Here is a 27752-nt window from a genome sequence, read left to right on the forward strand (position 1 = left end):
AGGCTCGAACCGGCAACCTTCGGATTACAAGGTGAACTCTCAACTCTTGAGCCACGATCGCCCCAGTTTCTGTGACCTGCAATAAAAAGTGTTTACTGCCTGGTTGCAAAAGCCTTGGTCTCTGAGCCACAGAGACCAAGGTTCACTGTGCCATGTAAAGCAATTTGAAATTCTAAGGGTTTTGATAATAAACTGTAAAAACTTATAATTGGAGCACATTTGTCTTCTCTCTCTCATAAAAGTACCCAAACACCACTCTCACTATTGTTGTCACAATTAGCGGGGTTGACTGTGTGTAGAGTGAAAGGTGGACCCAAATGCAGATGAAACAAAACGTGAAACGTGACTTGAATAACCAAAAGCGACCCAGAGACCCAGCCTGTGACAATTGTGCTTCTCATTCAGCGACCAGCAACGTGGCTGCAGCATGGCTGCATTTAAGCCTCCTCTCCCTGTCCTCCTGCCCACATCAGTTTGAAAAAAAAAACCAAACTCTGACAACTCATCTGCCTGCCGTTCACTTGGCCTGTTTCGCACCTGAAGCCAGAATTCGCTGCACTAGGATTAAGCTCTCTTCTTAGTCTGCCCCTCCCATTTTCTGAAATACTTTCCCCTCCAGTTACATTCTCTCTTTTATGTTATAGAGTCAATCAATTTGTTTTTCAGGTGAAATATGAGATGTTTGTGTGGCAGAGTGAGAAAAGGCATGAATCTCTGACTGACATGTATGCTCTGTCTCTGCAGCAGCAACAGGAGGAGGCAGCTCCTTCTCCAATTGCTTTATCTCATGCCTTGTGTCCTCATCATTTTATGCCCTTTGTTGGAGTGCTTTAGGTCGTCCAGATCAACCTGCTTTGCACCACCATTGCTGGGGTACCGCCCATTGTTGAGTTTTTTGGACCAATCAAGACACGCCAGTGTTAACTTAGACCTGCAGGAAGGATGCTCTGCTGTAATTGGCTCTTAAGATAACGGTATATTGGTCAGACACAGACAGGAGTGTTTCAGATGTCTCGTTGCCTGTGAGAAACAGATATCTGAGTAATCCTGCCCTGAAACCTGACTGCAGGTAAGAGACAAAGATCAATTTAGTTTTGCTATATAAACAGTGTAAGTTTTTCACATGTGTGCAATGTTTTTTAGGATATTTGTTGATAGTTTCCAAACACTGGTTTTCCACTAAAACTGAATTCTTTTGGGGACAAACAGAAAAAAAGCAAAGGTGAGTAGTGACCACGTTTGAGTTTTACTCAAAGCATTTTATTTTATTTTGAATAACTTAACTTTAGTCTGACATTTAAAGTGTCTCACATCCAGCTCCAGATGTGGACACCTGTCAGTGCAAATCATGTGCAAATGAATGAAGAAAAGCTGATATGAGAAACGGCCTCAGTCCAAATGACCTCTTACTAACAATATCTGTTATGAAACTGAGTGCAGATGGCTGGTCTCTGGTGGATCACTGTGACGATGGTCTTCTGTCTGTCTGCTGGAAGTTTGGCTGAAATAGACCAAAACCAGCTCGCGACACTCATAGGTGTTCTAACAACAACAGTCAGACCAGCCACACGGGAGTAAGTCAGCATCATCTATGGTCTCTCAAACTAAATATGTTTTAAAATTTGTTTTCTTGTGCAGTCAGGGCTGTTTGCTAAGCTTGGGAGAGCTGAGCTATGTTATAAGGTGGTGACATATGGTTACACGCAGAGTTATTATAGTTAAAACTAAACTAAAAAAAGCTAGTTCAATAAAATAAAATTTTAATTAAAAACTAGACTTAAGAAAAAGAAAACAACCTGGCATGATTTTGTGAATTTGAAAATCTAACCAAAAATAAATAAATAAATAAAAAATGCAGAGGAAGCATCTGTAATGATTTCCCTACATCCACCATACAATTATAACAAAAAACATTAAAACTGACACTAAAACTATCAAAAAATAAACTACAGCTAAACATTTTCAAACAATAAAAACTAACCTGAATCAAGAAAACTCACTTTGAAGTGAAATGAAACAAAACTAAACCCCAAAAAAGTCAAAATGGAATAAAAATAAAACTGGAAAATAAGAAACTTTGACACCTCAACATGAGGAATGCTGCTACAGATTTCTTTGTATTACGTCTGACATGTACGTTAGCCATCTTTACCAGCTGTCACAAAGCTCTCTATTAATGTGTGTGTGTGTGTGTGTGTGTGTGTGTGTGTGTGTGTGTGTGTGTGTGTGTGTGTGTGTGTGTGTGTGTGTGTGTGTGTGTGTGTGTGTGTTTCTTTTTTGTGACAGGGAAAGATCAATGTATGCTGTGGCCGTAAGTATTCCGAAGGATGGAAACCAAGTCTCTTATGACCTAAGTCGAGTGACGGGAGCCCAAGAGCTACAATGGGATGACGGCATCCTCAGGACTTCTAGACTTGTGTCAGCCAGAATAAACAAAGTAACCATTAACAACAGGGTCTATACTCAACATGCAGAGTGGCGTCTTCTGCAGAATCTATATCTTGAAGGTCAGGATGGTGATTTGTTGGTCTTCTTCTCTTACGCCAGTCCATGTTTAACAAGCTGTGCAGATCCAAATCCAAATAAACACTACAGGATCACTGATGAGCTTAAAAATCTCTTTACTGAACACGAGTGGGGAGCAAAGGCATTTGTGTTTCAAACTGTATTCCAGCCAGGTCAGATGAACATTGATTCAGATAAAAAAAGAGAAGAAATAAAAAGCAGTACAACAGAGGCCCTGACAAATATTGGGGAATTCATTGGCTCTAAAAACATATTTCGCTGTTACAGACGTGATAATCGTTACGATTGCATTAAATGCTTCGATGATGGTCAGATTGTCGAAAACTGTATCTCATAATGCACCAACTCGTTTATGCAGGAAGGAACATTTAAAAAAAATAATTTAAAAAAATTGCTGAACATTATTAATGATTCGTTTTCATTTTAAAAGCTGAAGTACTTTCTGCCTCCCTCACTTTCTGCCTGTAACCTGGAATTTTTTGTCTAAGTGATGACTCAGCAATTTAAGGTCCAGCTACATTTATATTTGTCTTTGCTAACTGATACAAACCATAAGTCGCTTTTTAAATTCTCTTTGAAATTTAATGCAGCTCAGTTTAGTCCCAAAACTGCTCGTGGTAGTCGTGCTGAATTGAATTTGACTTTAACAAAATGATATCAAATCCAAATCCTTTTAACTTACAGATCTATTTATAAAATAATATGTATTTATAATAATAATAATACATTTGATTTAAAAGTGCCTTTCAAGACATCCAAGGACACTTAGCAATAGAATAAAACACATAGTACAACAATGACAAAACAAAAAACCCCACAAGACAAAATCAACAAACAATAAGATCACATTTAGATTAAGGCTACGGCTGAAATTAAGCAAAAAATAGTAAAAATGTCATCTGTTTGTCATTTTTTAATAATAACTTTTGTAATACACGCCTCAAGTCCATTGTCTACAAAATGATATAGCTCTCAATTTACTGCTAAAACATAACAAAATAAAATACCCACTGTGTGATTATCACGGTGACGTGATGTTTGCTGAAGTCAAGAAAAAATCAGTCAAAGGTCACAGTCAAATAAAAAACAACAACAACAGTCAAAGTCAAATATAACTGTTATTTCAGTTATATTTGCATGTTTGAAATAAAATTCTATCTATCTAGTTGTTCGTTTTTTAAGCTCTGGATTTTTCCAACAATTACAATTATTTAAAAAAAAAACAACTTCAATGGAAAAAAATATTAGATTTAATAAGAATTTATTCATTCTAATTTATATCAGCTGCTAATTGGAAGACTTTTTGATATTTGAGTTGGTAGCAGTTTATGATTCGAAACAGATTCAGGACGATTATCGCAAAGCTACAACAGATGTGAATGTAATAGTTTGGAAGTGGTTAATGAAACCTGTGTGTTTCAGATAAAAGCAGTATGTGGATGGTTATTGTGAGGCTGAAAAAGAAGTTTTTGCGTTAAATAATGAATGTAAAGTTGGCCGATGGGGTGGCAGAGCCATAAATCACAGTGTGCCTGGAGAGCATTTATGTGCTATTTCACTCACTGTTCATGTTTATGTGACTCCCCGAGGATTAGAACAAACAACCACAAACTAATTACATACTTATGAATCAATTATAGCGTTAAACATTATTCATTTATTGTTTTGTTAGCAGTAATAATCCATCAGTTTGCTGTTTATTAAGAATAATTGTTATGAAGTGTTACTTTTGATGTGTTTGTTGGTGCTTTTATTTTGAATGAGTTTCAGCTTTACTTTGAGTGACACCTGAAACTGAACCTGTAATCTTATTGTTAGCTGAAGAAAAGGCTGATAGAAAACTGCAGTCTGTATTAACTGTAATACATCATTTTAATTGAGAATAGAAGTTTTCACAGCACTTGTGTGTTTGTATAAAGTTCTGTGCTTCTTTAAAGCCTGATGAAATCTCTGATTAAAGCTTCGCTCAGCAAACATTCACGTGTCTGCATGTCAGTCATTACAAACCGGCTTTAACCTTCATGATTTCACTGAGCCCAGCTTTCTGCAGGTGTAGCTGCTCTTGCAGTGAATGTTGTGGCTTTTTAAATCCAGTGTAGACTGAGTGTTCTTAAGTGTCCAGTACACAACAACGATGGTAAAACCACAGTGTTGCTTCATCATCCTCCAGTTATCGATTACTTTCTCAATTGAAAACCTCCAAAAAATGCTTCAGATTATTATATTATAATGCTAATCAGATTATTTTGATAACTGATTGTTATTGTGGTTTCTTTTGTTTTACCTCATTCAATTTCTTTAAATATATAAATAAGAGAACACAGATAAACCCCTGAATCCTTCAGTGAGGCGATCTGATGGCTCTGCTTTATAGTTGGCACAGGGTAGGCTTGTGTTAAAGGTACCAGGTTGCAGCACCCATGGAGTCATGAAAACAGAAAATGTGTCACAATCCAAGTGAGTGGGGGGGTGTTCTGGAGGCTGGCAGCAGTTTTCCGCTTGCACTTAAACCCAGCCTGGTCAACTCTCCTTCGCCAGCCCGTCAGCTACTCAGGCCGCGTACCTCTGTGTTTTCTACAGGTCGAGAGTTTGCCTTACCAGTTTCTTCCTGTGTCTACATCTTACCTCTTTGTTCTCACCGTCACTCCGTTGACAGCCTCCAGCCAGAAATCCTCACTTCTCCTCTACAGCCTCGCTCGGTCAAGGAGTTTTCAAGGAGTTATGTAATGTTATTTTCACTGTTGTCATGAAATAAATCACTTGTGTTAAATTACTGAGCTCACTGTGTCTGCCTTTGAGTCCTTCCCTTCTGTGGCGGCTACTGGCCGCTGTGACAAAATGATTAGACATGACGTGGCTTGTGATGATGGCACTATCATTATAAAAGAGGAACATGAAGTGTGCACTCCTAACTGCTATTGTCAGGCCAAAGCTGCAGTGCAAATAAAAATTTGAATTACTTTGAATTCTTCAGATGATTAAACTGTTCACTGATACATTTATCTGTTCTGAGCAGCTCACTGTGCCTGTATCCGTTATTTTTATCTGCTGAAAGGCCTCGTGGTTTTTAGCTGGGCCACACAGAGAAGAGGAAGTGCAGTTACTCTGATACTAACAGACATAAACAGAGAGAAGCTGCCTTCTCCATGGATTGTGGCCAAGGCCATGAATAAGGTGCTGTTATGGAATCTTCTGACCAATCATGTTAACATTCAAATGGCCTGTATTTTTCTAAAGCGCTTTACTAGTCCCTAAGGACCCCAAAGCGCTTCACACATTCAGTCATCCACCCATTCACACACACATTCACACACTGGTGATGGCACCCTGGGGCGCACTGACAGAGGCGAGGCTGCTGGACACTGGTGCCACTGGGCCCTCTGACCACCAGTAGGCAACGGGTGAAGTGTCTTGCCCAAGGACACAAGGAACGAGACTGTCCAAGGCTCGAACCGGCAACCTTCCAATTACAAGGTGAACTCCCAACTCTTGAGCCACGATCGCCCCAGTTTCTGTGACCTGCAATAAAAAGTGTTTACTGCCTGGTTGCAAAAGCCTTGGTCTCTGAGCCACAGAGACCAAGGTTCACTGTGCCATGTAAAGCAATTTGAAATTCTAAGGGTTTTGATAATAAACTGTAAAAACTTATAATTGGAGCACATTTGTCTTCTCTCTCTCATAAAAGTACCCAAACACCACTCTCACTATTGTTGTCACAATTAGCGGGGTTGACTGTGTGTAGAGTGAAAGGTGGACCCAAATGCAGATGAAACAAAACGTGAAACGTGACTTGAATAACCAAAAGCGACCCAGAGACCCAGCCTGTGACAATTGTGCTTCTCATTCAGCGACCAGCAACGTGGCTGCAGCATGGCTGCATTTAAGCCTCCTCTCCCTGTCCTCCTGCCCACATCAGTTTGAAAAAAAAAACCAAACTCTGACAACTCATCTGCCTGCCGTTCACTTGGCCTGTTTCGCACCTGAAGCCAGAATTCGCTGCACTAGGATTAAGCTCTCTTCTTAGTCTGCCCCTCCCATTTTCTGAAATACTTTCCCCTCCAGTTACATTCTCTCTTTTATGTTATAGAGTCAATCAATTTGTTTTTCAGGTGAAATATGAGATGTTTGTGTGGCAGAGTGAGAAAAGGCATGAATCTCTGACTGACATGTATGCTCTGTCTCTGCAGCAGCAACAGGAGGAGGCAGCTCCTTCTCCAATTGCTTTATCTCATGCCTTGTGTCCTCATCATTTTATGCCCTTTGTTGGAGTGCTTTAGGTCGTCCAGATCAACCTGCTTTGCACCACCATTGCTGGGGTACCGCCCATTGTTGAGTTTTTTGGACCAATCAAGACATGCCAGTGTTAACTTAGACCTGCAGGAAGGATGCTCTGCTGTAATTGGCTCTTAAGACAACGGTATGTTGGTCAGACACAGACAGGAGTGTTTCAGATGTCTTGTTGCCTGTGAGAAACAGATATCCGAGTAATCCTGCCCTGAAACCTGACTGCAGGTAAGAGACAAAGATCAATTTAGTTTTGCTATATAAACAGTGTAAGTTTTTCACATGTGTGCAATGTTTTTTAGGATATTTGTTGATAGTTTCCAAACACTGGTTTTCCACTAAAACTGAATTCTTTTGGGGACAAACAGAAAAAAAGCAAAGGTGAGTAGTGACCACGTTTGAGTTTTACTCAAAGCATTTTATTTTATTTTGCCAGAAAACCAGAATTAAATGTAATTATAACGTCATGTTAAACAAAGAGGGATGTGTGGTCACGTGAATGAGCAAAGATGGCTGTCTTCCTGTGAGGAGACACTGCACCAGTGTAACGCACACTGTACAGACCATAATGACAAAATTAATATAATAATTAGATGACTCACTCGTGTTTGAAATCAATTAATGCAGCTTTAAATGTTCCATAACAGCAGAAAAGAAAACGACTTAGAAAGGTTGGTGGTGATGCAGCACGTCTGTTTACATGCAGCCTGATGAAAGTCATCAAAGAGAAGGAGTAAAATGATCCGGTCGTCAAACAAAGGTTGTTTTCACCAAATAATTTATTAATCCATCATTTCGTTACATGTTGGAGGACAATACTGATGTACTGTAGTTTAATACATTATTAGTACCACTCAGGATTTACACGTCATTTTCTGTTATCACTGTTCAACAATCAGCTGGTCAGTCAGAGGACACCAAGGAAGTTTCATGTATGAAAATAACAAAAATACTAAAGTCGGGTTTTCAGCAGCAACTCTGAGATTCTTCCATCGTTTCTTTTCTCTCAGTAAAAATATTTTGAGCTCCTTTTTTTCATGTGATGGAGACTGATGGTTTTTAGTTTCAGTACAGTTTAACGGTGAAAGCTGCAGGAAACAGAATAATAACATCTACACTCATCATTTCAACCCAGGCAGTAAAGGCATCGAGATCTGCTCAGACCCGTCACGCACCGGAGGGTCGAAGCTGATAAATACTGTGAACCATCTTTGGTCTGGAACCTGTTTTGTTTTCAGAGGAAACAAATCTGCATTTTCAGGTGACAAAAGAAGCTCAAATTATCAGAGTGGTCTGAGCAGCTTTCAGGAACAAACACGTCCATGCAGAAAACATGTTCTTCAGGTTTTATCTTCTTCTTTGTCACATTATGAATTATTTTCAAAGCAGCTTTACCTTTTGTTAAAACACACATATCTTATTTAACACATACTTTATCAGATACACACCCATATTTGACCTTCCTGTATCAGTTTACACCACATGGAAACATTAACTCTGACGTCCTGAACATAATCCAACATCAACGACTCCCGAAGTAAAAATTACCGTCAGTACAAACAGGTTTAAACAGGTTTAAACAGGTTTAAACAGGTTTAGTTTCTGTGAACATAAAACTGGATGAATAAACAAACAAATGAACTACTTGTTTTGGTCACATGACCATCGTGTGTAAAGTGTTCAAATGCATTAATCTCCACATTTAAGCATGAAATCATCATATTTAGACGTCTCTCACACAGTCGCTGAGTTTTCTCTGCAGCCGTTCAGCAGTTGACAAAAACAAACAGGATCAAACCCAAACAACCAAATCTGAGTCATACAGGAAACTCTGGAGGTCAAAGGTCACTGTACAAAAGCCAACAGTCTGCACCGAGTCTGAGCTCCAAACCTGCGTATAAAACATCTAAGCTGAGCCTTCACAGAAGGTAAAACATTCACTCTGAATCTCTTTGAGCTGGAAAACATCTCTAAAGGCTAAATATTCATGAGGTCACCAATAACTGCTCTGTGCTGCACGTCTGATTTTCATAAACACACACAACTATCACACTGCTGCAGATGTGTGTAACAGTAACACCTGTATGACCAGAGGGCGGCACAGCTCTTTGAAAGGAAAGTCACTCAGAAAAGAATGACTTATTGATAAACATAATAACACACCTCCCGTCATGGAAAACGTTTCTCTTTAATTGCACTCATTTTGTATTTATCACTGTAATTTTCTCTTTTATCTTCACTCTAGCACAGACCTGAAAACCTTTCAAAATAAACTAAACGATCAACAGAATGTGAATAAAAAGCTTCAAAACATCTGGGCCTAAAACATCTGCATACTCATCCTGCAGACTGGGCTGTTCTTCAGTGCAATACCTATTCGTACCACAAGATGGCGCACTGACTCAACATTAACTTTATTTGGGGAGGTAAGCCATAAAGATTCCGTTCTTTTTATAATAGTGGTCAGAAAAAGGTAAAATCTTCGAGGGTAAATGGGATTCAGGCTGAAGAACTGCTCACCTGTGGTTTAATACACCTGTCTGTGTTCTCAGCAGCAATAATTAATCAAATAATTATTTTTTTAATAATTGCATCAAACCAGTTAGTAACATTTAAAAACCACACTGAGGAAAATATCCGAAAATTAAAATGAAAGCACGACTCACTGCAGACCTCTACATTATGTTTTAAATACTATTAGGTTCTTCTACATATAGAGATCCACCAAAGATGTAAAGTAAGTATATATAGATCAGCTTCCTCCCTATGAGCTCAATAACAACTAATATTATTATGTTTTTATGGTAGCCTGTTAACTTTAAGGGTTAAGCAGTACAGCAATGATGTCATTGTTCCCTCATCAATGTGCAACATTTTTAGAATGAAGCTCCAAAATCTAATCGTCTACTCCCAAAAACAAAAATTATTAAATTATGTTTTATAATTGTGCATCTCAGATCATTTGAATATCACGACTATCAAATTTTCATATATTCCATGTTCATATTCATTACACATAAAGTGAAATATTGGAAGCGTGTTTTCAAACTGTGATGATTATTATTAAAGTTCAGGCTGCTTTGCTGGCGCTCTTCAGCTCGTGTGTTTCTCATCTTTCTCTTGATGATTCTCCATTAACGCCAAATTCAGGTGAGCTCGAGGACCAATCAGAGAACAACGTGGTCAACAAATCATTCGGGGCTGCTCGAAAAGAAAATTGACATCGCCATGAAGCTCTTCATCAGATGGAAGCTGACGCTGTGTAGATGACAGATGACATCATTCCTGGTAATATGCTTCCATATAGGCATGAAACATTACATGTAATGAATACAGAATATGTGAAGATTTTCCCCATTTGAATTATGAAAAAATAAACTTTTTAATAATATTCTAATTTTTTGAGATGCACTGGTATAACGCAGTCTACTAAAACCTTCATTTACAAACTTTCCTCAAAGAACCTTTAAAGAAATTTTAAATTTAATTTAAATTTTAAAAAGGCAGAAAAAGTGTGATAATAATAAAAATATAATTAAAGACAGAAATCTCTCTTCATAACAAACAGAATTAAGGATATTTGACTCTCAGTGTGCAGAACAGCTGCTGAAGATGAGGTTCAGTCTTTACCCGCCTCCATAACTTTATCTAAATGTGCTGTGAGACACTCAGAGGAGGTACACTGTGTAGCTTAGATAAGACCTCAGTGAACTAAACATTACTGAACAGATGGCTGCAGGGTAGGAGGGTAGAGAAACTCTCACAGACTTTGTCCTCTGAAAAATCAGATCAAACAACATCTGCATCTAAACGTCGCTCCTGGCCTGATGAATAGATGATGTATATTTCTATATATTTACACCAATAAGAATATTTTATACTCCTCAAAGCCCCAAAACTCTGCAAACAACAAAGTAATAAAGTGAAAGCAGCAGCAAAACAGTAAGTTAGTCGCCTCCAGCTATAAAAGCTCCAGAGGGGAAGTGATCAGTTACAGGTAGTGTTTGTGTAGAGCTGAAATAAATTTAGCTTCGACTTTTGAACTTCTACACGCGAACATGTTCGAAAGTCACTTCAGTCAGGCTCGAGCTGTACACGTCAATAAATGAGCAGCCTAAAGAAATATTCCTCCCTTCATGCATGACTGAGATCAACGGGCTTCCCTTTGTGACGGCGCTACTGAAGCTTCAGCTAAAATAAAGAACCACGTGTAAATCCAACACAGGCTTAAAGTCCAGTTTGCATTTTGTTGCTACAGACTTAAACTTTAATGGTGTAACTGTGGTTTGTGCTGGATGTTTCAAAGCTTTTATTTTGTAGTGTATTTGCTGATGTTTGCTGAGCTTCAGTTTGAGGCCAGCAGGTGTTTTACACCCTGAGCCCAGTGATCTGCAAACTATGCAAGAGCGCAGTTTATTATTTATTATCATTTATACCAAACGGAAAAGCCCGGGCATGAAATGCAGGTTATTTCAGAGATGGAATAAACATGTCAAGGCCATCCACCCATTTTTTGCTGCCTACCTGGGTCTAAGCTGAGTTCAGTCACCTCCTCAAGCTCATCTGGTTCTGCCCCGAGGCCTCCTCCCAGCTGTTTGAAGCCTGGTACAAAGTTATCTTGCCCTCTATTAATATTTCCCCCTTCATATCAATTGTACTCCATATAACTCCCTTCATTAGATTTTACAGTCCCAAAGTTCGATGTGTCTCCCTAAACTGACGGTACTGACTGTAGCTTACAGGCCTCACATCATCTGAGTGAACTGTGTTTATGAAGCATTTTTAATGGAAGCATCAGAGAATTAAATAATTTATCGTATCTTCAATTATTAGTCTGTTATGAGTCTAACTAGCAGAAATCTGTGCCTATTTATATATACGGTTTCCTGGTGTATGGTGTGTTCCATAGTCAGTAGTTGGAGTAGCTAGAACATGTCATGGTGGCTGTGTCCATCTTCTACATACAGTCTATATGCTACACGTGGCTCTTTGTTTTCTCGGAGCTGAATCCTCAGGCTGGGCTTCAAACTGGTGCCAGCAGCATCATCTGAAACAACATGGCAGTGCTGAGTTTGGTCTGTTTTGTGGGTCTGAGGCAGGAAAGACTGCAGGGCTGCTGCTGCTGTGAGGAAAGTTTGAAAAAACACAAATCTGCATTTTTCTTGGTTCAAACAAACGTTTAGCGTCTGATTAAGTCAGCTGAGAGTTTCATGAACCCCGGAGCTTTAAAAAAAAAACATATTTTTTTCAGGTTCAATTTGTTTTTGCAGATTTATGTTTTTTACTCCAATCGTAGCAAATATATCACAAAACAATATTGCAGAAAGTCACAGCAATTCAGAACAGCCATTTTTCTACTCTACTGAGACTATAATGTCCCCACAGAACGGTTAGAGAAGCGCTGTCTTTTAGTTTTTGGTTTCCTCCGGACGCACGCGCATATTCTTCACTCAGAATAAACTAATCGTCTCAGGCGTTTTAAACAAATACTCAGAGACAGAAGGTCCGCTTCTACCAGGCCACGATTCAGAGTATTGTGAACTGCGGACAACAACAAGTTTCACACGTTTGTCTCAGAAACACCACAGCAGATGAGTGGAAGTCAAAGTCTCGTTTCCCTGGAGGTCCTTCAGGTTGTGCGCGTCCAACGGGAGCCTCGCCTGTTTTTTACTCGACCTCTGTTTGAAACCTGTCGGCAGTTAAAAGAGTTTCAGAGTTTCTCACTGAGCTTCTTCTTTTCAGAGCAGCAGCAGGAACCAGCAGCTGTTTGCTTGGAAAGAGGCGCCCGTTGGATTCGACACACATTTTGGTTTAAGTCACGCTACTTTCATTGGCACTGACCTCGCACACGTCTTCCTCACACGCACCCCGACCCAACCCCAGACCGCCAAACATCACAGATCCCTGACCCTGGCTCTGGGAGATCGCCCCGAGGAGCGCCCCTGCAGCAGCGGCCATGTTGTTGCTCAGAGCGGCACTGCTGCTGTTACTCATGCTGCTGTTACCGCCGCCACTTCCTGCGGCTGAGAGGCCGCCGTGCTGCGGGGACAACACTGACGTTCCTCCCCTCGCGCCACCTCCCAGGACGCCTCCCTGCCCACCCTCACCTGCAGACAGGAGGAGGTGAGGGGAGGAAATCAGATCTGGACCATCCTCGCCTCCTCCTCCACCTCTCCTCCCTCCGTCGCTGCCGCTTCCACCTTCGCCGCTCTCTCCCAGCCCGCTGCGCCTCTCGCAGTGCGAGCGGTGCCTCATGAAGCTGTCGCGCCACATGAACTTCTTGCCGCAGCCGAGGCAGTCATACGGCTTCAGGCCCGTGTGCGTCTTCATGTGCTCGGTGAGGTGATGCTTCATCTTGAACTTCTTGGCGCAGACGGGGCAGTGGAAGGGCCGCAGGTCCAGGTGCATGTTAATGTGGCGGTCCCTCATGCTCTTGTGGGTGAACGTCTTCCCGCAGTGACACATGAACACTTTCCCTGAACCCCCAGAGCCGCCGCCACTGTTGCCGCCTCCGCCTCCGATTCCTCCGCTCTCTGCGCCATCCACCCCCAAACCACCCTGCACCGACAGGTGGACCGCACCGTGCTCCATACTGGGACCTTTGAAGGACGACCCTCCGATCATACCGCCTGCCATCCCCAGAGGCGGCGCGCTAGCATCCAGCGGGAGTCCGGAGGCCTGGCTGTACAGCAGGATCTGGTTTCCCTGCATGTCCAGTGGGAAGAGCTGAGCCCGGGCCGAGGCTGCAGACTGAACCTGACCCAGCAGCGCCGAAACCGCCCGGTTAGCGTTCTGGTTCTGACCTGCAGCGCCGTCGTGAAGGTGTTGCGCTAAAGTTTGGTCCATGAGACTTCCTTCAAACTTGAGGTAGTCCTCTGAAGACTGGCAGTAGTCGACCTACACACAGGGAAACGTATTAGAGGTTAAGATTATATAAAAATATCTGTCAATCAAGTTTATTTGTAGAGCAGATGCACAAATCAAGAAAGTTTTCAGTTAAAAATGATGTTTTTTACACATTCTGGTTGCTGTAACTTATTTCAACTAAAGATAGAAATTTCTAAGTTAGAAATTCTTTGTGTGACGTTTTAGCGCCCTCTACTGGTCATATGCAAAACCACCACAGCACCAGCTTACAACAGGTCTGCGTCATTATTTCTACAAAGCAAACCGCCCCTCAGCTACTGTCAGGATAATTAAAGCTGTAATCTGATTACACTACAGTTCCAGCTCACCTGTGACTCCATATCGTTCTCCGCTCTGCCCCCGAGCTCGCCTGAAAGGCTCCTGACGTTTGAGATGTTGAAGTTGCTCCTTTCCCGCTCTCGTGCCAGCTCCATCTCCCTCTCATCCTCATCCTCCTCGTCTTCTCCTCCTTCCTCCCCGGAGACCACGATCAGGTCGTCATCCTCTCTCCGTTCGGTTTTCACCACCACCCACTGCTTGCGAGGCATGATGCTGGGCTGGCTGTAGGTGGGACGCTTCTGCAGCGGCAACGCAGAGTCCTCTCCGTCCTTTTATTGAGATATTTCACATTATGTACAGAAAACACAGGATACAAACAAACAAACTGTAAACACTAACTCGATTATTAAAGTTCAACTTTTCTTTCAAAATAAAAGCTCTTCATACAAATTAAAGGTCGACTATCTTCAGGTTGCTCAGACCTCACCTGATAGGATGAAACCCCAAAGCTGTCGCTGACCCCGACCTCCTGCTCTGACACTGAGCTCATCTTCTTCCTCCTCCCGCTGCCTCCTCCTCCTGTGCTTCCTCGTTTCCTTTGATGGTACAGCACCTCCTCCTCTTCCTCCTCGGCTTCCTCTTCCTCCTCAATAAGGAAGGCTTCTTCGCCTCCTGATGGAGTGCAGTAGCTGGGGGTGTTGTTAGCCCCGCCTCCATCTCCAGAAGCTCCCGTTGCAGCCGCGCCACCTCCCCCAAAGCTGCTCCCATCCCTGGGGCTGAAGTAGTTGGTGCTGCTGGGTGATTGGCTCTCGCTCACCGACGGGCGGCTGGGAGGCTGGGAGGCTCGCGGGGGCTCGTTAGACTCAACAACCTGGACTTGACCAACACTTCCAGCACCAGCAGCTCCATTACCACCACCTGCTCCACCGTCACCATTGCTGCTGCTACAGCCAGAGTTGGCTGATCCTCCAGCTCCACTTATTCCATCCTGCACAGCCCCACCTCCTCCACCTCCGCCGCTCCCTCCTGCCGCCGCGGCTCGGCCCTCCTTCAGTAGCTCCGTGCATTTGTCCACAATGTGCCACATCTGCAGGACGCTGCCCACTGTGAGGTAGTTGACGATGTCATCGCGGAGCATCTGGAGCTGACCCGTGTAGGCGCAGCTCAGCACGCTCTCAAACGCCAGCGGGTCCATCACTGCCGGGATGGAGACCGTGGACATGTTCTTCAGTAGTACCTGGAGGCGGATGGAGATCACAACATCACAGTAATGAAGCTTTTTCATTTTGTAACGATCCCTCCTGCCTCCTCCTCCTCTCCCTCATCACACTGCAACATTACCCACATGGTCAGAGTCCAGCTCCAAGTGATTTTCTGGTGTACACAGGCAGTAAATCTGTCTGCCAGCCCCTCAGACAGGTAACAGGGGTCTGATGAAACCTCCCACCAGTTTCACTAAGCAGATATTTGGCAGATGACTGAGGCTCTCTCGAAAACCAATTATTACAGCATAAAAAAGCACAAGTAAAGTGTTTGTGTGAGGCTGCTGTCACACAGTAGGTCTTTATTATCTTCTAACTCTGAGCTCCCATATAATTAACCTGCGTGACTGTTCACATCTATTCTGTCTCGCCTCGTTTATTCTGTTTTTCTGAGGTAGAAATAAGAAGCGGCAGATGGCTTCAAACCCAGATTCACATTTTATGTCTCCGGCGTGTCAAAGACACAGATCTTGTGTTAGCAGAAACTGGGAGAAAATGCAAACAAGCTGCTGATTACACAACCGACTGAAAATATCTGTAAGACCAACTAATCCTGTCACCTGTCTGTCTTTCTATAGGCAATCTAATGTTCTAAAGTTTTGCTCAGGCACAAACTGCGACAGCTATTCTTGTCTGACGCTAATAAAGATCCAAGGCTGAGTGAGAGTCAGTGTGTTCATCCACCTGGTCGTGGAAATAAGGCGAGGACGCAGCCAGGACGCAGCGGTGGGCCTTGAACACTTGTCCCTGGACATGGATGGAGAGGTCGCAGAGGCTGCCGTCCTCTCTCTGCCGGTTCAGGCTGTCCAGCACCGAGGTCTGAGCGCCGGGGAAGCAAACCTGAACCACTGAGCCGCTGCCGCTGCTGCTTCCCACCTCCATGGGCACAGACTGCATCTGTGAGGAAGAAAAACCTTCATGACTCCCACAGCCGGAGGTTAAACTCTGACTTTAGATTCATGGCAGTCTTTCCTGGTTTGTTAATGCTGACTGGCAGGTTGTGGCTTTAAATCTGAGGCTTTAAATTACACGAACAGTGAATCTATTCAAGTATGGAGGAAGCTCTTTGAATGGGTCACATGACTGCACCTCTCAGGTAATTAGGTATCAAATAAAATATCATGTTAAGAAAAACGGCTGTTTTATTTATGAAAACAACCGTGACCGCAGTTTGCAGTTTATTGGGTTACTGGGTTGTTGGAATTAGAGCGGGACAACAGCCCTGCAACAAATCTCCACCTCGCTCACGGCAGAGGGTTCAGATCTTTCTATAAAACGTTTGCAGCTGTGCTGAAACAATCAACAGTTATTTTCCATTTAAACAAATCTTTTTTTTTTAAATTTAGTTTCTTTCATTTTAATAAATATATAAAGAGAAGAGATTGAAACTTCAAATAATTACAAAACAATTACAGAAAAGCTGAAAATCCTCAGAGTGGAAACATAATTTTAGCTGTCTCTTTAAAATTACACAAAATTAATGATTAAATAATCGTTACTGATGTAATGTCTGTCAATCAGCTAATCAACTAATCGCCGAATCTCTGATTAAATTTATGATAATTTTAGAGGTGAAGGGCTTTAAACTCAACTATGCTGGATTTCAAACAAAGTGCATCACAGAGGAATGTGACTGTAGGCAATATAAATGTAAACTTGAAGATATTTATCAGTAATTAAGGTAAACTAAGTAACATGTGATAAAACTTGTAACCTTTATAAAAGTTTTGGTAAACATATTTATGGAAAATTTAAGGAATGACTGCAGACTCACTGATGGTGCTTATACAGCTCAGAGTAACGCTGGTGCAGTCTTACATCATCACCTACACCTGTCAGTCTTTTCTGATGTAATGATATGTAGGGAGGTTATTTAAATAATTACTATAAATTTAACGGTGACGCACTTTCTTTGAACATCAGAAGTAATATTTTCCTTTAATCTGACCTTTTCATTCCAAAATTAATTACATTTAAATAAATTAAATGGAAAAAAATAATGTTACCTGAAAACTCAAAGCTATATGTTTCAGTTAAAATAGTTTAAGTTTATATATATAATCATGTTGAACTCATTGATGATGACAGAGGCAGAGAAACTGACTTCATTAGAGATGTTAATGCTCTGAAAGGATTTGAATTTTACCTCAGAAACACTGGAAATCTGTCCCGTCATTAAGGAAGCAGATAGCCTCAGTTAGAGGACAGTGACAGCCTGATTTTATCCGCCTGTCTGTGAGCCTGACATCACTGACAGGCTGCACATCACACACAAACTAAACTTTATTAATCCCAAAAGTTACAGCAGCCAAAAACCATCAACACAACCTCTGACAGAAGAGCTGCAACCAGAACAGCTCAGTAACATAAACACGATTAAAACCAAAACCAGAACAAGTTAAAAACACACAAAAAAATCAAAAAGTGAAATAAAAATAAATACTAGAGTTCAATAACAAACCTAAACGCCCAGTTATAATCAGCTGCTCAGTTTATGCAGCACATCAAATATTTACTGTAGTTATGACAGCTGACATCATCGGTGTCATTCTGAACTTCACATTAAACTGGAGCAGCACATCTGTGCAGAGCCTCCTTCATTAAACTCATTAATTAATCATCAGAAACCCGCACAGTCCACGCCGGACATAACCGGCAGACTTTATGGGGAGAAAAAAAGAAAAAAAATCAACAGCTGGACTGCACACTTTAACTTTACCGCTACAAAAGCGAAGCTGCTGGTTGGAAATGCAGCTGTGCTCGCGGTGCAGATGTTTTTTCCCCGGTGGCGGTGTTCTCCGTTCAGACGGACAAACGGCGGCATCTGGAAAACCGTCAGAGCTCCGGTCTCCAATCACAGCCGCACAGATGTGACGTTAGCCTGCTAGCTAGCCCCGTCGGGCCGCCGCCGACGTTAAACTCACCGTTTTCAGTTGACACCTGAGCCCGTTACAGTCCGGCCTCTGACCGAGCGGAGGGCGGCGGGTCCTGCCGGTTCATCCAGGCCCTGAAGTTTGGGGAGCATTTTTGAGAAAAAGCTCCTCGCAGCTGATCTCCGCAGCAGCAGACAGCCACACGTCGCCTTTAAGAGCGACCCAGACAGACGAGCCAGACTTTGGCCGACACAAAATAAACTAAAAAAAAAAGAAGCCTGAAAACACTCAAACATGCTGCTCATACATCACTCCTGCTGAAAACTACCGTGTTACAAACAAACAACTATATCTGACTGCAGGCTGGGTTTAAACTTTAACTATTTAAATACAACACAGAAGAAACTTTAAAAACATTAAGGTTCATTTGAAAGAAAATAAGAATATGAAGTTCAAATTTACATTTTGTACTGGACACCGAGGAAACCTTAGCCCTTACATATACTTCTGTCGTGCCTTCACAGTATGGACCAGGACACGAATTAGATCATGATTTAAAATTGATAATTTAATATTTAAAATGTATAAATAGCTCACCTATCTAATAAATGGATTAATCATATATAACTTCATATAATCATTACAAACGTTATACATCATTAAAAAAAAAAAAAATCCTCATAGTTAACATTTACAAATATTAATACTGAAGATTACAAAGATCAACATTAAGACCAGTCTGCATTCAAAGCAGTGATAGAAAATAGTGTGGGGCATTTCCCCACACTCACTGAAATGGCATCCAAGATGCCTTCATAACTTTAAGAAAAGGAAAGAAAAAAGGCAATAAAATGCAACAGCCTTTAAATTTGGTTTTATTTGTAAAGTAGATGTCATAGCATACATGTTAAATAAACATTTAATTAATACATACTAATGATATGGCATCCAAGGAAATGGGTAAAAGAAAACTAAAAATCAGTAAGTGATGTAGACTTGTAAAATAGCCATTATATACAGTATATACACAAACATAATCTAACATTGGTGAAAACACTCAATGTTACTGTCATTCACTTCCAACAGCAGGTAAACACAAGAGTTACATTAGAAACTGACTAATGTCTGAGTTTACCGCTCACTTCATGCTAAAACAGCTGAAAGAGGAGAAAAAAAAAACAGCCCACTTAAAACTCTTAAATGTGTTAAATCTGGAGTGAAAAAATTTTTTTTTTTTCCTTTTTATTGAAATGCACAGCAACTCCTTTTGTGGTGAAGCTAGCATTACTACACACAAGTACAGATATATGGAAGGTTTGAAGCATATTAGATTCAGACAAGTTGTTTGAAGTACTAATTAGAAGAAATGACATTTTGAACCTGAGATGAACCTAAAAAGTAGAAAACTCAGGATTTTAAAAAAAATAATTTCTACTTTTTGTTTGCAGTCGCTGTCCCGATGACGCAGTCGTTCACCTGCGGGGGAGAAAACAAAACAAAATTGTCAAAAATGTTAAAGTTACAGTGAAACTTCAAATCCTTGTACACTTCAGTGGTATTTATACTGTAAACCTAATCCCTATGCTGTAAACTGGCATGTAACTCTAGGAATCACTCATTTCATCCACTTTTGCCACCATTTTCCACATTAATTAGAAGAAAAAATGAAATAAATGAATTGATTAGCTCAAAGAAATTCCACTGCAGACGAGTGTTTGTGGTTAAACTGCAAAGCAAGCCACGCACATGGTGCAGGCCACTTCTGTGGGCTCTATCAGGGATTTATGTGACTAGTCGACTAATTGTCACTAGTCTGTATCAGACTTACCAGTCGTTCAATCTAATTGTTAAAATTTTAATTGATGCCCAATGCTGGTACATTGTGTTCTAAATGTTAGGCAGCGACCTGCCACCAGATGGCGCACTGTTGTTGAGAAACACCATAAATCTATTAATCTACCCTGATCTTCTTGTTAACACTGAGATCGCAGATACACGCAGAGGAAATTAGTTTTCTCAAAGGTGGAAAACCTCTCCTTTAGGAGAGCAGTTAAGTCAATGGGAGAGGGGCTCAGAGTAGAGTCACTACTTCACATCAAAAGGTGACAGCCACCTGGGCAAGGTGTTCCAGCTGGGCATGTCCTACCAGGAGGCCCCAGCATCCTTGGTCATGCTAGCCAGTTTACATCTATCAGCTGTGGTCAGGAGTAGTCCTTCCTGCTGCCCCCACAACCTGACTAGAAAGCGGCTGTATAATGTATTACTTTGTTACTAAATTTCTGCTTCTATTGAAAAGGTTGTCATTAATTTTCAGCAGCCTGAATCATTCGCGCCACACTCAGTCGTACTTTTAGATTCTCAAATGATTGTCATATTTTAATAGAACATCTTTTGTAGTAACGCATTTTCATTTGTATTTAACAGAATGTGATAAATGGATAAGATACATCTGCGTCTAGTTTGACAGTTTCTATTAATCAGTTCTGAAAATTAACTCAATATCTGAATGTTACTTAGTTTTACTTTAGTTGGTTAGTCTAATTATTTCCCCCTCGATTAGTCGACTAGTAAGTAAGACGCCAGGAACATCCCTACTCTTCAGACAAAACGTGAATATGAATTACACATAGGGCTGCTCGATTATGGCAAAAATGATAATCACGATTATTTTCACTGAAATTGAGATCACGATTATTTGACGATATTTATTTAACCCTTTAAGACCTACTATAGAACCAAGTCCACCAGAGCTTTTTTTTTTTTTTTTTTTTTTTACATGCTGTAGTGCCATTTGTGGGAGCATTTCAAGTTGCTATACATCAATACAACTGTTATAGCCCATATTTTAATAATATGTATGCATTAAGTCCATAGTAATTACATAAATTGCAAAAAAGTGCAATAAACTACAAAAAAAAATTGAAAATCGCTTTTGTTTTGTTTACATATATTTCTACTTGGAGAAATTTAAGAGGCTTATCCCTCAAAACTTTAAATACAATAAAGTTGCAAAAAATAGTTTACAACAACAGGAAATTTATTTTGAGTGTCTTCATAGTTTTATTTTGGAGATACAGCAATTTTTATATACTGCAGGAAAAACAAAAAACAATCCTATGATGCAAATTTGCAAAGAAAACAGCATGTGCATCATTTCACTGTGGGAAGTGTTACGAACAGCTGATAGGAACGGCAAAGCGTGTTTCTGGAATATTATGTTTTTGTTCCTGCAAGCGCTTTTTATGCAATTTTTGCAAAGCTATATGTGGAAGGAAACCGTGACCGAGGACAAGCTGATGGCATCAGATGTAAGTACAACTCCTCCGGTTTCATATGCAAAACAAATTATTGCGCTAGCTTACACGGTTCAGGTTCTACAGGGATTTAAAAATAGTTACACAAAACGGAGCGTGCTGCTCTGACCGGCTTTAAAGGGTTAACAATGACTTTAAAAAAATAATATAAAATAGTGTGCAACACCACTGAAGTTTTTTTTTTTTTTTTAACTCTCTTTTCAACCAACGGCAGTCACTCTCCAAATAACTTCTGCTTAGCTTTCCGAGCTTCCCTCGGGTCCTCTTAATCAGCGGTCTCCAACCTTTTTTGCGCCACGGACGGTTTATGCCCGACAATATTTTCACGGAACGGCCTTTAAGGTGTCGCGGATAAATTAGGGAGGGGCTAATAATCGGCTCAGTCATTTTTAATGATCGTTGAAAGCCCAGATCGTAATCGTGATTAAAATTCGATTAATTGAGCAGCCCTAATTACACACCAAGGTATTAAAATGGATATGGAGTATGGCTTTGGTTTACCATAAACAGCTAATGTAAGGACATCATTAATGTACTCTGTCCAATGAACACTGGAAACAAGACTGCACTGACCTTGCTGGCAAACCTCAATGAGTTTAGAGTTTCCCCAAAGCTGTCGGGCTCCGGGGCGATGTTAACAAACATCAAGCTGCAGATAAAGACATCCAAAATTAGCGCCAAAGAATAAACAGTCACAATCTGAAGTGATGGGATCAAACTCTGTTAAATATTTATTGGGGATAAATTCCTTCAGTTTTATGTATCGTCATTATAAAGATTTGTGATGTCAACAAACTCACGTTTTGCTGTTCCCCCCCAAACATCCCTGCAGGAGGTAGGTGAGCTTCGAGTTCCTGTAGGGAACGTAACTCTCCTGAAACACAAAGGCCAAAAAAATCATTAATACTGTAAACGTAAAGAAAGCAGGTGTGACATCTAAGACTACAGAAACTGCAGCTGCAGACCTTGTTGGCCAGAGCGGCGATAACGATGCCCAGGTTGGACAGCGAGCCGTTGATGGCGGTCATCTCTTTGAAACGGTCACCCTGAGACTGGCTCTTCACCATTCGCTCACTGCCAGCCAAGTCCACCAGGCACAGAGTGGCTACATCAGAGCAGATTTTGCACTGGTTACAGTAACAATAACTAACCAGACTCAATATTGTAGATCCAAAAAGAAGAAACCACATTCCTGATGCTGGTACTTCCAGTGGGATTATACTCACATTTGCACTTGACATCCCTGCCGGCATTGACTCCCTCAATATCCAGCTGGAAGACTGAGTGGGAGCGAGACGAGCGGTCATTCTGGGCTGTCTGGGCAGTGGAGCGATTCTGATTGGCCAAAGCAATGAGACCGAGAACCTGAGAGGACGAGGGGACGTTTTAAAACACATAGAGCACTGATAAAAGTTTGGTAACAATTTGTCAGTCGATTTGAAATTAATTTTGTTCTGAGCTACAGATGTCTGTCTGCTGTACCTGATCCTCATTGGAGACCCGCTCATAAGTGAGATTAGTGATTGTCACTTCGTTGCTGGTTGTCTTGCGGATCTCATGCTCCGGTCTCTTGCTGGACTTGCCGGTGTACAGAAGGTCCCTCAGGGTCTCATTGTAAATTTCAACAAAGCTTGCTGTGAACGTGAACTGAAATAAAAACTAAAATGAGCACATTCCCTCATAAAAGCACCGCGAGGGCACACAGCAGACTGCAGTGTGAAAGCCCTCTGACGCTGAGGAGCAGAAGCAATTTAACACTAATGTGAGACTTTTGTGGATAAAAAGAAAAGCACAACATTAACAGTGCGGCAGATTAATCATAAAAGCTCCACTCATCTGTATGCTCAAAATCATCTTTGGTGCTTAAGGAAATATGGCCGACTGTGGTAGAAAAGCAGTCTGGTCTTAGATGAACAACCTGTAACACTTACTACTCAAGTCTTTCAGATAGTCTGCAGTTTAAAAGCTGCTGCTCTACCACCGTGTAAAGCTGCTACCACTGACCTTCTCTTCAGACATTCAAACACAAACCAAACCAACCTCCCAGCCTTGTTCTCCCAGTTTTCCTGCAGCTTTAAAGATCTGTTGCACAGCTCTGGGAATGACACCTCTGGTCTCGTCAACCTCGTCCCCCTCCATGGTGTACGTCTTCCCGCTGCCGGTCTGACCGTAGGCAAAGCAGCAGACATTGTAGCCGTCCAGTGCTGACTGCACCAGCAGTGAGATCTCCTCAAAGACCTGAAGATAAAGACAAATTTATACATTTCCTCCACGCACAGGCGGGGACCACAAAATGAAAAACAGTTTATTCTTTGATATACTATAAAATGTGATATTCACCTCCTGCTGGGAGGCCCGAGGACCAAACACACGGTCGAAGCTGAAGTTGTAATTCTTCTGAGTGTCAGCAGTTTTGCCCGTGTGAGACTGAAAAGCACAAAAACTCAGTTCAGTTGGTTGTTTGTGCTTCCTCTTTGGGTTAGGGTTCATCTACGCTGACACTGAATTACACGTCTTAACTCACACAGAACTCAAATTCTCTGCAGCCAACAGTTTCTTTAAACATGCGTTAAGCGGTCCTCATTCTTACCTCCTCGGTTTTAGCCAGCGTTATCGCTTTATTGTCGCTTGTGGCGAGTTGTACATGTTTGGGAAGGCCTCCACCTACCAGAGGACGCACTCTGCAGAACACTCTGATATTACCCTGCAAGAGATACAAGAGTGACACTGAAACTTAATATTTTATTGGTTGCAGCAAAATCCGAAGGATGATTGGACAAATGTGACCAGCACACACCAAAAACAACCAAAGAACAGAGAAAACATTCACATTTTGTGCACATGAAGAGGCACTTTTATTGGTAACAGAGGCAAACTTGCCTTGAGCTCTTGTATGGTGTTGTGGAGCCGTCTGCGCTCCATCTCTCCAGCGTAAAGTTCATCCTTCTGCTGGGCCACAGTTTCTTTCAGAGACCGAACCTCCTCCTCGAAGTCTCTGAGGTTTACCTGCACACGGGCCAGAGTCGACTCCTGCACAGAGAGCTTCATCTGGAGCAGAAAGAACAAATGATATTAAGGTTTGGCAGGTCAGCCCATCTGTACGTTTATCTAGTGATAATAAACAAGCACGGCCATTCTCAGCTGCTGTTCAGTCAATCTTTTACCTTCAGAGTCTGCAGCTCCGTCTCTTGGCTGTCTCGGAGAGTCTCCATCACTCTGTATTTCCCCTCCAAGTTGGTGAGCTCCTTCTGAAGAAAGTTCTTGTCACTCAAGACTTTCTCCAGCTCATCCTGGACTCCAGCCAACACCTGCAGCTTCATCTCATACTCCCTAAAAATCCCAGAAGATAAAAGCAAAGTCAAGTTGTCAATGGTTAACACGACAATTTCAGGAGTAAAATTCCTAACTGAACGTTTATTTTCCAAAAGAAATAGTCCTCATACCCATTCTGGCTCCTCTGTATCTGAAGCTCCTTCTCCACTTCCACAATTTTTCTGTGGCTCTGGGACACAGAGTCTTGGAGAACCTCATTTTGCTGATTCAGAGTCTTAACTTTTATTTGGTAGGTACGGACCTTATCCTCCATGTCGCTGACCTTGCCCTTCAGATCCCAAGGGTTTCGTTTTTGTGTTCCACCTGTACACAAACGCAACATTTTCAATTTGTTTTTTTCCGGTCTGTTAAGAAAAACTATTCTACAGAAGCAACCTTTAAACTTCAACTTCCATTTAGGTGCTTCATGCTTATGGTCGTGTTTGCACAAACTCACTCAGAATCGTGGCTTATTTCAATGTACTGGGTCACTTTTTTCACACTTTGAAACATTTTCAAAAGCATTTAAAATTTATGGAGGGTTATTAACAAATCGAAGCCCCAAAATATAAACGTTTAGTTGTCAGAAGAAAAGAAATGAGCAGAATTCATTTCTCACCTGTTTTTGTGCCGGTGGATGCAACGGGTTGTTTCATGTTGCCTCCCTTTGATGTAGTTGAAGCTACAGACTGCTTAATGACACCTAAACAGTAAATAGATGCATTAAATGATCACATGTTCATCTGGGACCAAACTACGTACAAGATATGACATTGTCCATGAACAAATTTAATTAAACTTTAAAACTGCTTAATCACTGCTCCAGATGAAGGTTTGTGACCACAGTGTCTAAAGTCCTGCCACATATTTAGCATTTCTTACCTCTAGACGGAGCCGCAGCTACAGTGGCAGCTCCTACAGCTCTAAGAGGCCTAGCTGTGTTGGAGAGAGTGAAACAAAAAGGACATTTTTATCAAAATGACAAGAGGACAGAAGCACAATATACAATGTGAAAACGTGTTTTACTCAATGATTTTTTTTAAATAAAGTTAATGCAGTTTTAGTTTTTGACTGGTTTAGTTTGGGGACAGCCTTTTAATGAAGTGCTTTACTGAGATAAAGTAGTTCTCCGACATAAACCAATGTAGTTTGGAGTAAAACAAAAAGATTTCAACACTCAGGATTGAGACGTTACTTACAGATAGGTGCTCGGGTTGCTGCGAGAGCAGGTCGCTTGGTACCAATGACCGTAGCCGCTGGTTTAACCGGATCTGCATCCTTACGGAGTCTCTTCTGCAAAACAAAAGACACCATTAGCATACAGTGAGAACAAACCTGAGTCTTGCGCAGGTTTTCAGCTGTGGTTTACTAGCCTTCTAAGATACCTGCATGTGCATGTGAGGATGACTCACCTCCAGCAAAAATTAAACTCACAAATACTTAACAGTAATCTAAAAGTCAGACAGTAGCAGTAAAAAGGTAAACAGAAGGGTTTACACAAACCTGTGCAGGTGCCAAGTCCTGGGCATTCTCCGCGAGTACCCTCTTACTTGACATTACTGGCAGGCGGGACATGCTCTGTTGTGGGCTAAGAGGTGAATTATTGTTAAAACAGATACAAAGAAAAAAAAAAAAAACTTGTTTCATCATCATGAACAGCCACAGATTGAGTATATAAACCATTATTCTTAAATTGGGCCTTTAGTGGTTGACTACAGCTGTATGCAAGGCAGATCTGTATATAGTAATGGCAGAAATCTGCCTTTTCACACATTTTTTAAACCCTGTCATGATATTTAAGTTGCACTTTTGTTTTTTCCTAATAATAAAACCAAAAGAAATGTTTTCCTCACTTCAAAGCTGTACTGCCATTCAATAAATCATTTTGCGTTTAAAACCCACTCGACATTTTAACACTCTGTCCTCTGTAGTAGTAATCCTTCGTCAAAGGAGCTTGCAAAGAAAAGCGTCTGGACTTCTTTAAGTTCTTCTTCGTGTTACCCGAGTTGCAGTTGTATTTACCATTAAGCACACCAAGAACAACAACAGTCACTTGCATATCATGTGCCACATTTATTTTGACCAGACAGTAACAACGTGGTAAAGCCAGGTTTTATTAAGTAGCTGTTAAAATAACGTTGGCGTCTCCGATGAGACTTGGGTGTACTAGTAACCAATACAATGGAGACAAACTAGGGTGTTGCACGGTGATCCACACCTGCTTGGACATAACACTCATATAAAAGTGCCTGCTAATAATGAAAATCAATCACACGAAAACGTAATATTTACGTTTACAGTGAAAATCACACGATTTAGCGTTAACTCAACTCAGATAAACTTTTAATAGACCCCTATAACAGAGGTCCGACTTTAGTAACTTACCGAGTATGATGTGAGCCTAAACAAAGCCACTGTGTCCACAGTTTTTAGCATTTACATTAAAAAAAACTTAACTTGCGTAATTATCGAGTTAAACCAAGATAGAAAATCTTACTGGGACACGCTAATTTTTAAATCAGCTTCGATTAAATTACATAAAGACATCACCGACACTAAACCCGTTCGTATGATCGCTAACGTTGACGGCAGATACCCTTAGTACGAAAAGGAACTTCTACATTAAATTACAAAACTTTGCTCTTACGGTTTAAGTCGAGTTCCGCAACACAAACTGCAGATTAAAACACACACTTCACTGTAATATATGAAACAATTACCTTATAAACAATTTCCGTGTCCGCGGGATCTCCGTCCTCGACCGTTTAAATTTGAATTGAACTACCTTGGTGAGCGTCTTGCCGTGATTGGCCGAGATAGCCCGAACCCCGCCCCGTACGTGTGTATGCGTGTTTTGTCTTTCGGAGTTTTCTGCTTGGGCGGGATATACCCTGTTTGAATACTTGTCTCCAGTGCTAAAGGCCAAATTCTAACTGACTTATGATCAAACGAAACAATTAAAAAAAAAGTCGTATAATTTTAGTATATACGAATCG

General features: G+C 41.2%; 2 protein-coding genes and 1 long non-coding RNA gene across 5 annotated transcripts; 1 reads left to right on the forward strand and 2 right to left on the reverse strand.

The window, feature by feature from the left end:
- Positions 1–994: 994 nt before the first annotated feature.
- Positions 995–1552, forward strand: LOC143414591 (uncharacterized). The gene is made up of 3 exons (XR_013095235.1): positions 995–1069; positions 1144–1222; positions 1441–1552. It is a non-coding gene; the product is annotated as an uncharacterized LOC143414591 (long non-coding RNA).
- Positions 1553–11219: 9667 nt separating this feature from the next.
- On the reverse strand, positions 11220–18333 carry zbtb22b (zinc finger and BTB domain containing 22b). The gene is made up of 5 exons (XM_004572636.2): positions 18182–18333; positions 15942–16154; positions 14483–15232; positions 14046–14324; positions 11220–13707 (listed from the first exon to the last, which is right to left on the reverse strand). Exons 2-5 carry the CDS (start codon positions 16152–16154, stop codon positions 12622–12624), a joined length of 2328 nt encoding a protein of 775 aa, XP_004572693.2. The 5' UTR covers positions 18182–18333; the 3' UTR covers positions 11220–12621.
- A 649-nt stretch (positions 18334–18982) lies between these two features.
- kifc1 (kinesin family member C1) lies at positions 18983–27593 on the reverse strand. Of its 3 annotated transcripts, none has more exons than XM_076879302.1 (17): positions 27477–27593; positions 26260–26344; positions 25956–26049; positions 25639–25692; positions 25376–25459; positions 24888–25080; positions 24609–24774; positions 24325–24492; positions 24035–24148; positions 23785–23871; positions 23485–23682; positions 22927–23091; positions 22671–22809; positions 22410–22549; positions 22245–22318; positions 22018–22093; positions 18983–19606 (listed from the first exon to the last, which is right to left on the reverse strand). In XM_076879302.1, exons 2-17 carry the CDS (start codon positions 26329–26331, stop codon positions 19562–19564), a joined length of 1869 nt encoding a protein of 622 aa, XP_076735417.1. In that variant the 5' UTR covers positions 26332–26344; positions 27477–27593; the 3' UTR covers positions 18983–19561. The 3 variants fall into 3 exon arrangements, with proteins under 3 accessions (XP_076735417.1, XP_076735418.1, XP_076735419.1); XM_076879303.1 differs by lacking the exon at positions 27477–27593 and adding an exon at positions 27404–27457; XM_076879304.1 differs by lacking the exon at positions 27477–27593 and adding an exon at positions 27142–27300.
- Between the last annotated feature and the right edge of the window lie 159 nt (positions 27594–27752).

This window comes from Maylandia zebra, linkage group LG22 (genome assembly GCF_041146795.1).
Source record: "Maylandia zebra isolate NMK-2024a linkage group LG22, Mzebra_GT3a, whole genome shotgun sequence".
Lineage (NCBI taxonomy): Eukaryota > Metazoa > Chordata > Actinopteri > Cichliformes > Cichlidae > Maylandia > Maylandia zebra.

Excerpts from the sequence above, each read along its gene's own strand:
- kifc1 (XM_076879302.1), bottom strand. The coding sequence starts at position 26,331 with ATGTCCCGCCTGCCAGTAATGTCAAGTAAGAGGGTACTCGCGGAGAAT. Across the intron at positions 24,493-24,608 it reads CGGAGCTGCAGACTCTGAAG|ATGAAGCTCTCTGTGCAGGA; the intron begins GTAAAAGATTGA and ends TTTCTGCTCCAG. Across the intron at positions 19,607-22,017 it reads CATTGAGGTTTGCCAGCAAG|GTGAACGACTGCGTCATCGG; the intron begins GTCAGTGCAGTC and ends TCTCCCCCGCAG.
- zbtb22b (XM_004572636.2), bottom strand. The coding sequence starts at position 16,154 with ATGCAGTCTGTGCCCATGGAGGTGGGAAGCAGCAGCGGCAGCGGCTCA. Across the intron at positions 14,325-14,482 it reads TTGGGGTTTCATCCTATCAG|GACGGAGAGGACTCTGCGTT; the intron begins GTGAGGTCTGAG and ends TCTCAATAAAAG. Across the intron at positions 13,708-14,045 it reads AGAACGATATGGAGTCACAG|GTCGACTACTGCCAGTCTTC; the intron begins GTGAGCTGGAAC and ends CCCTGTGTGTAG.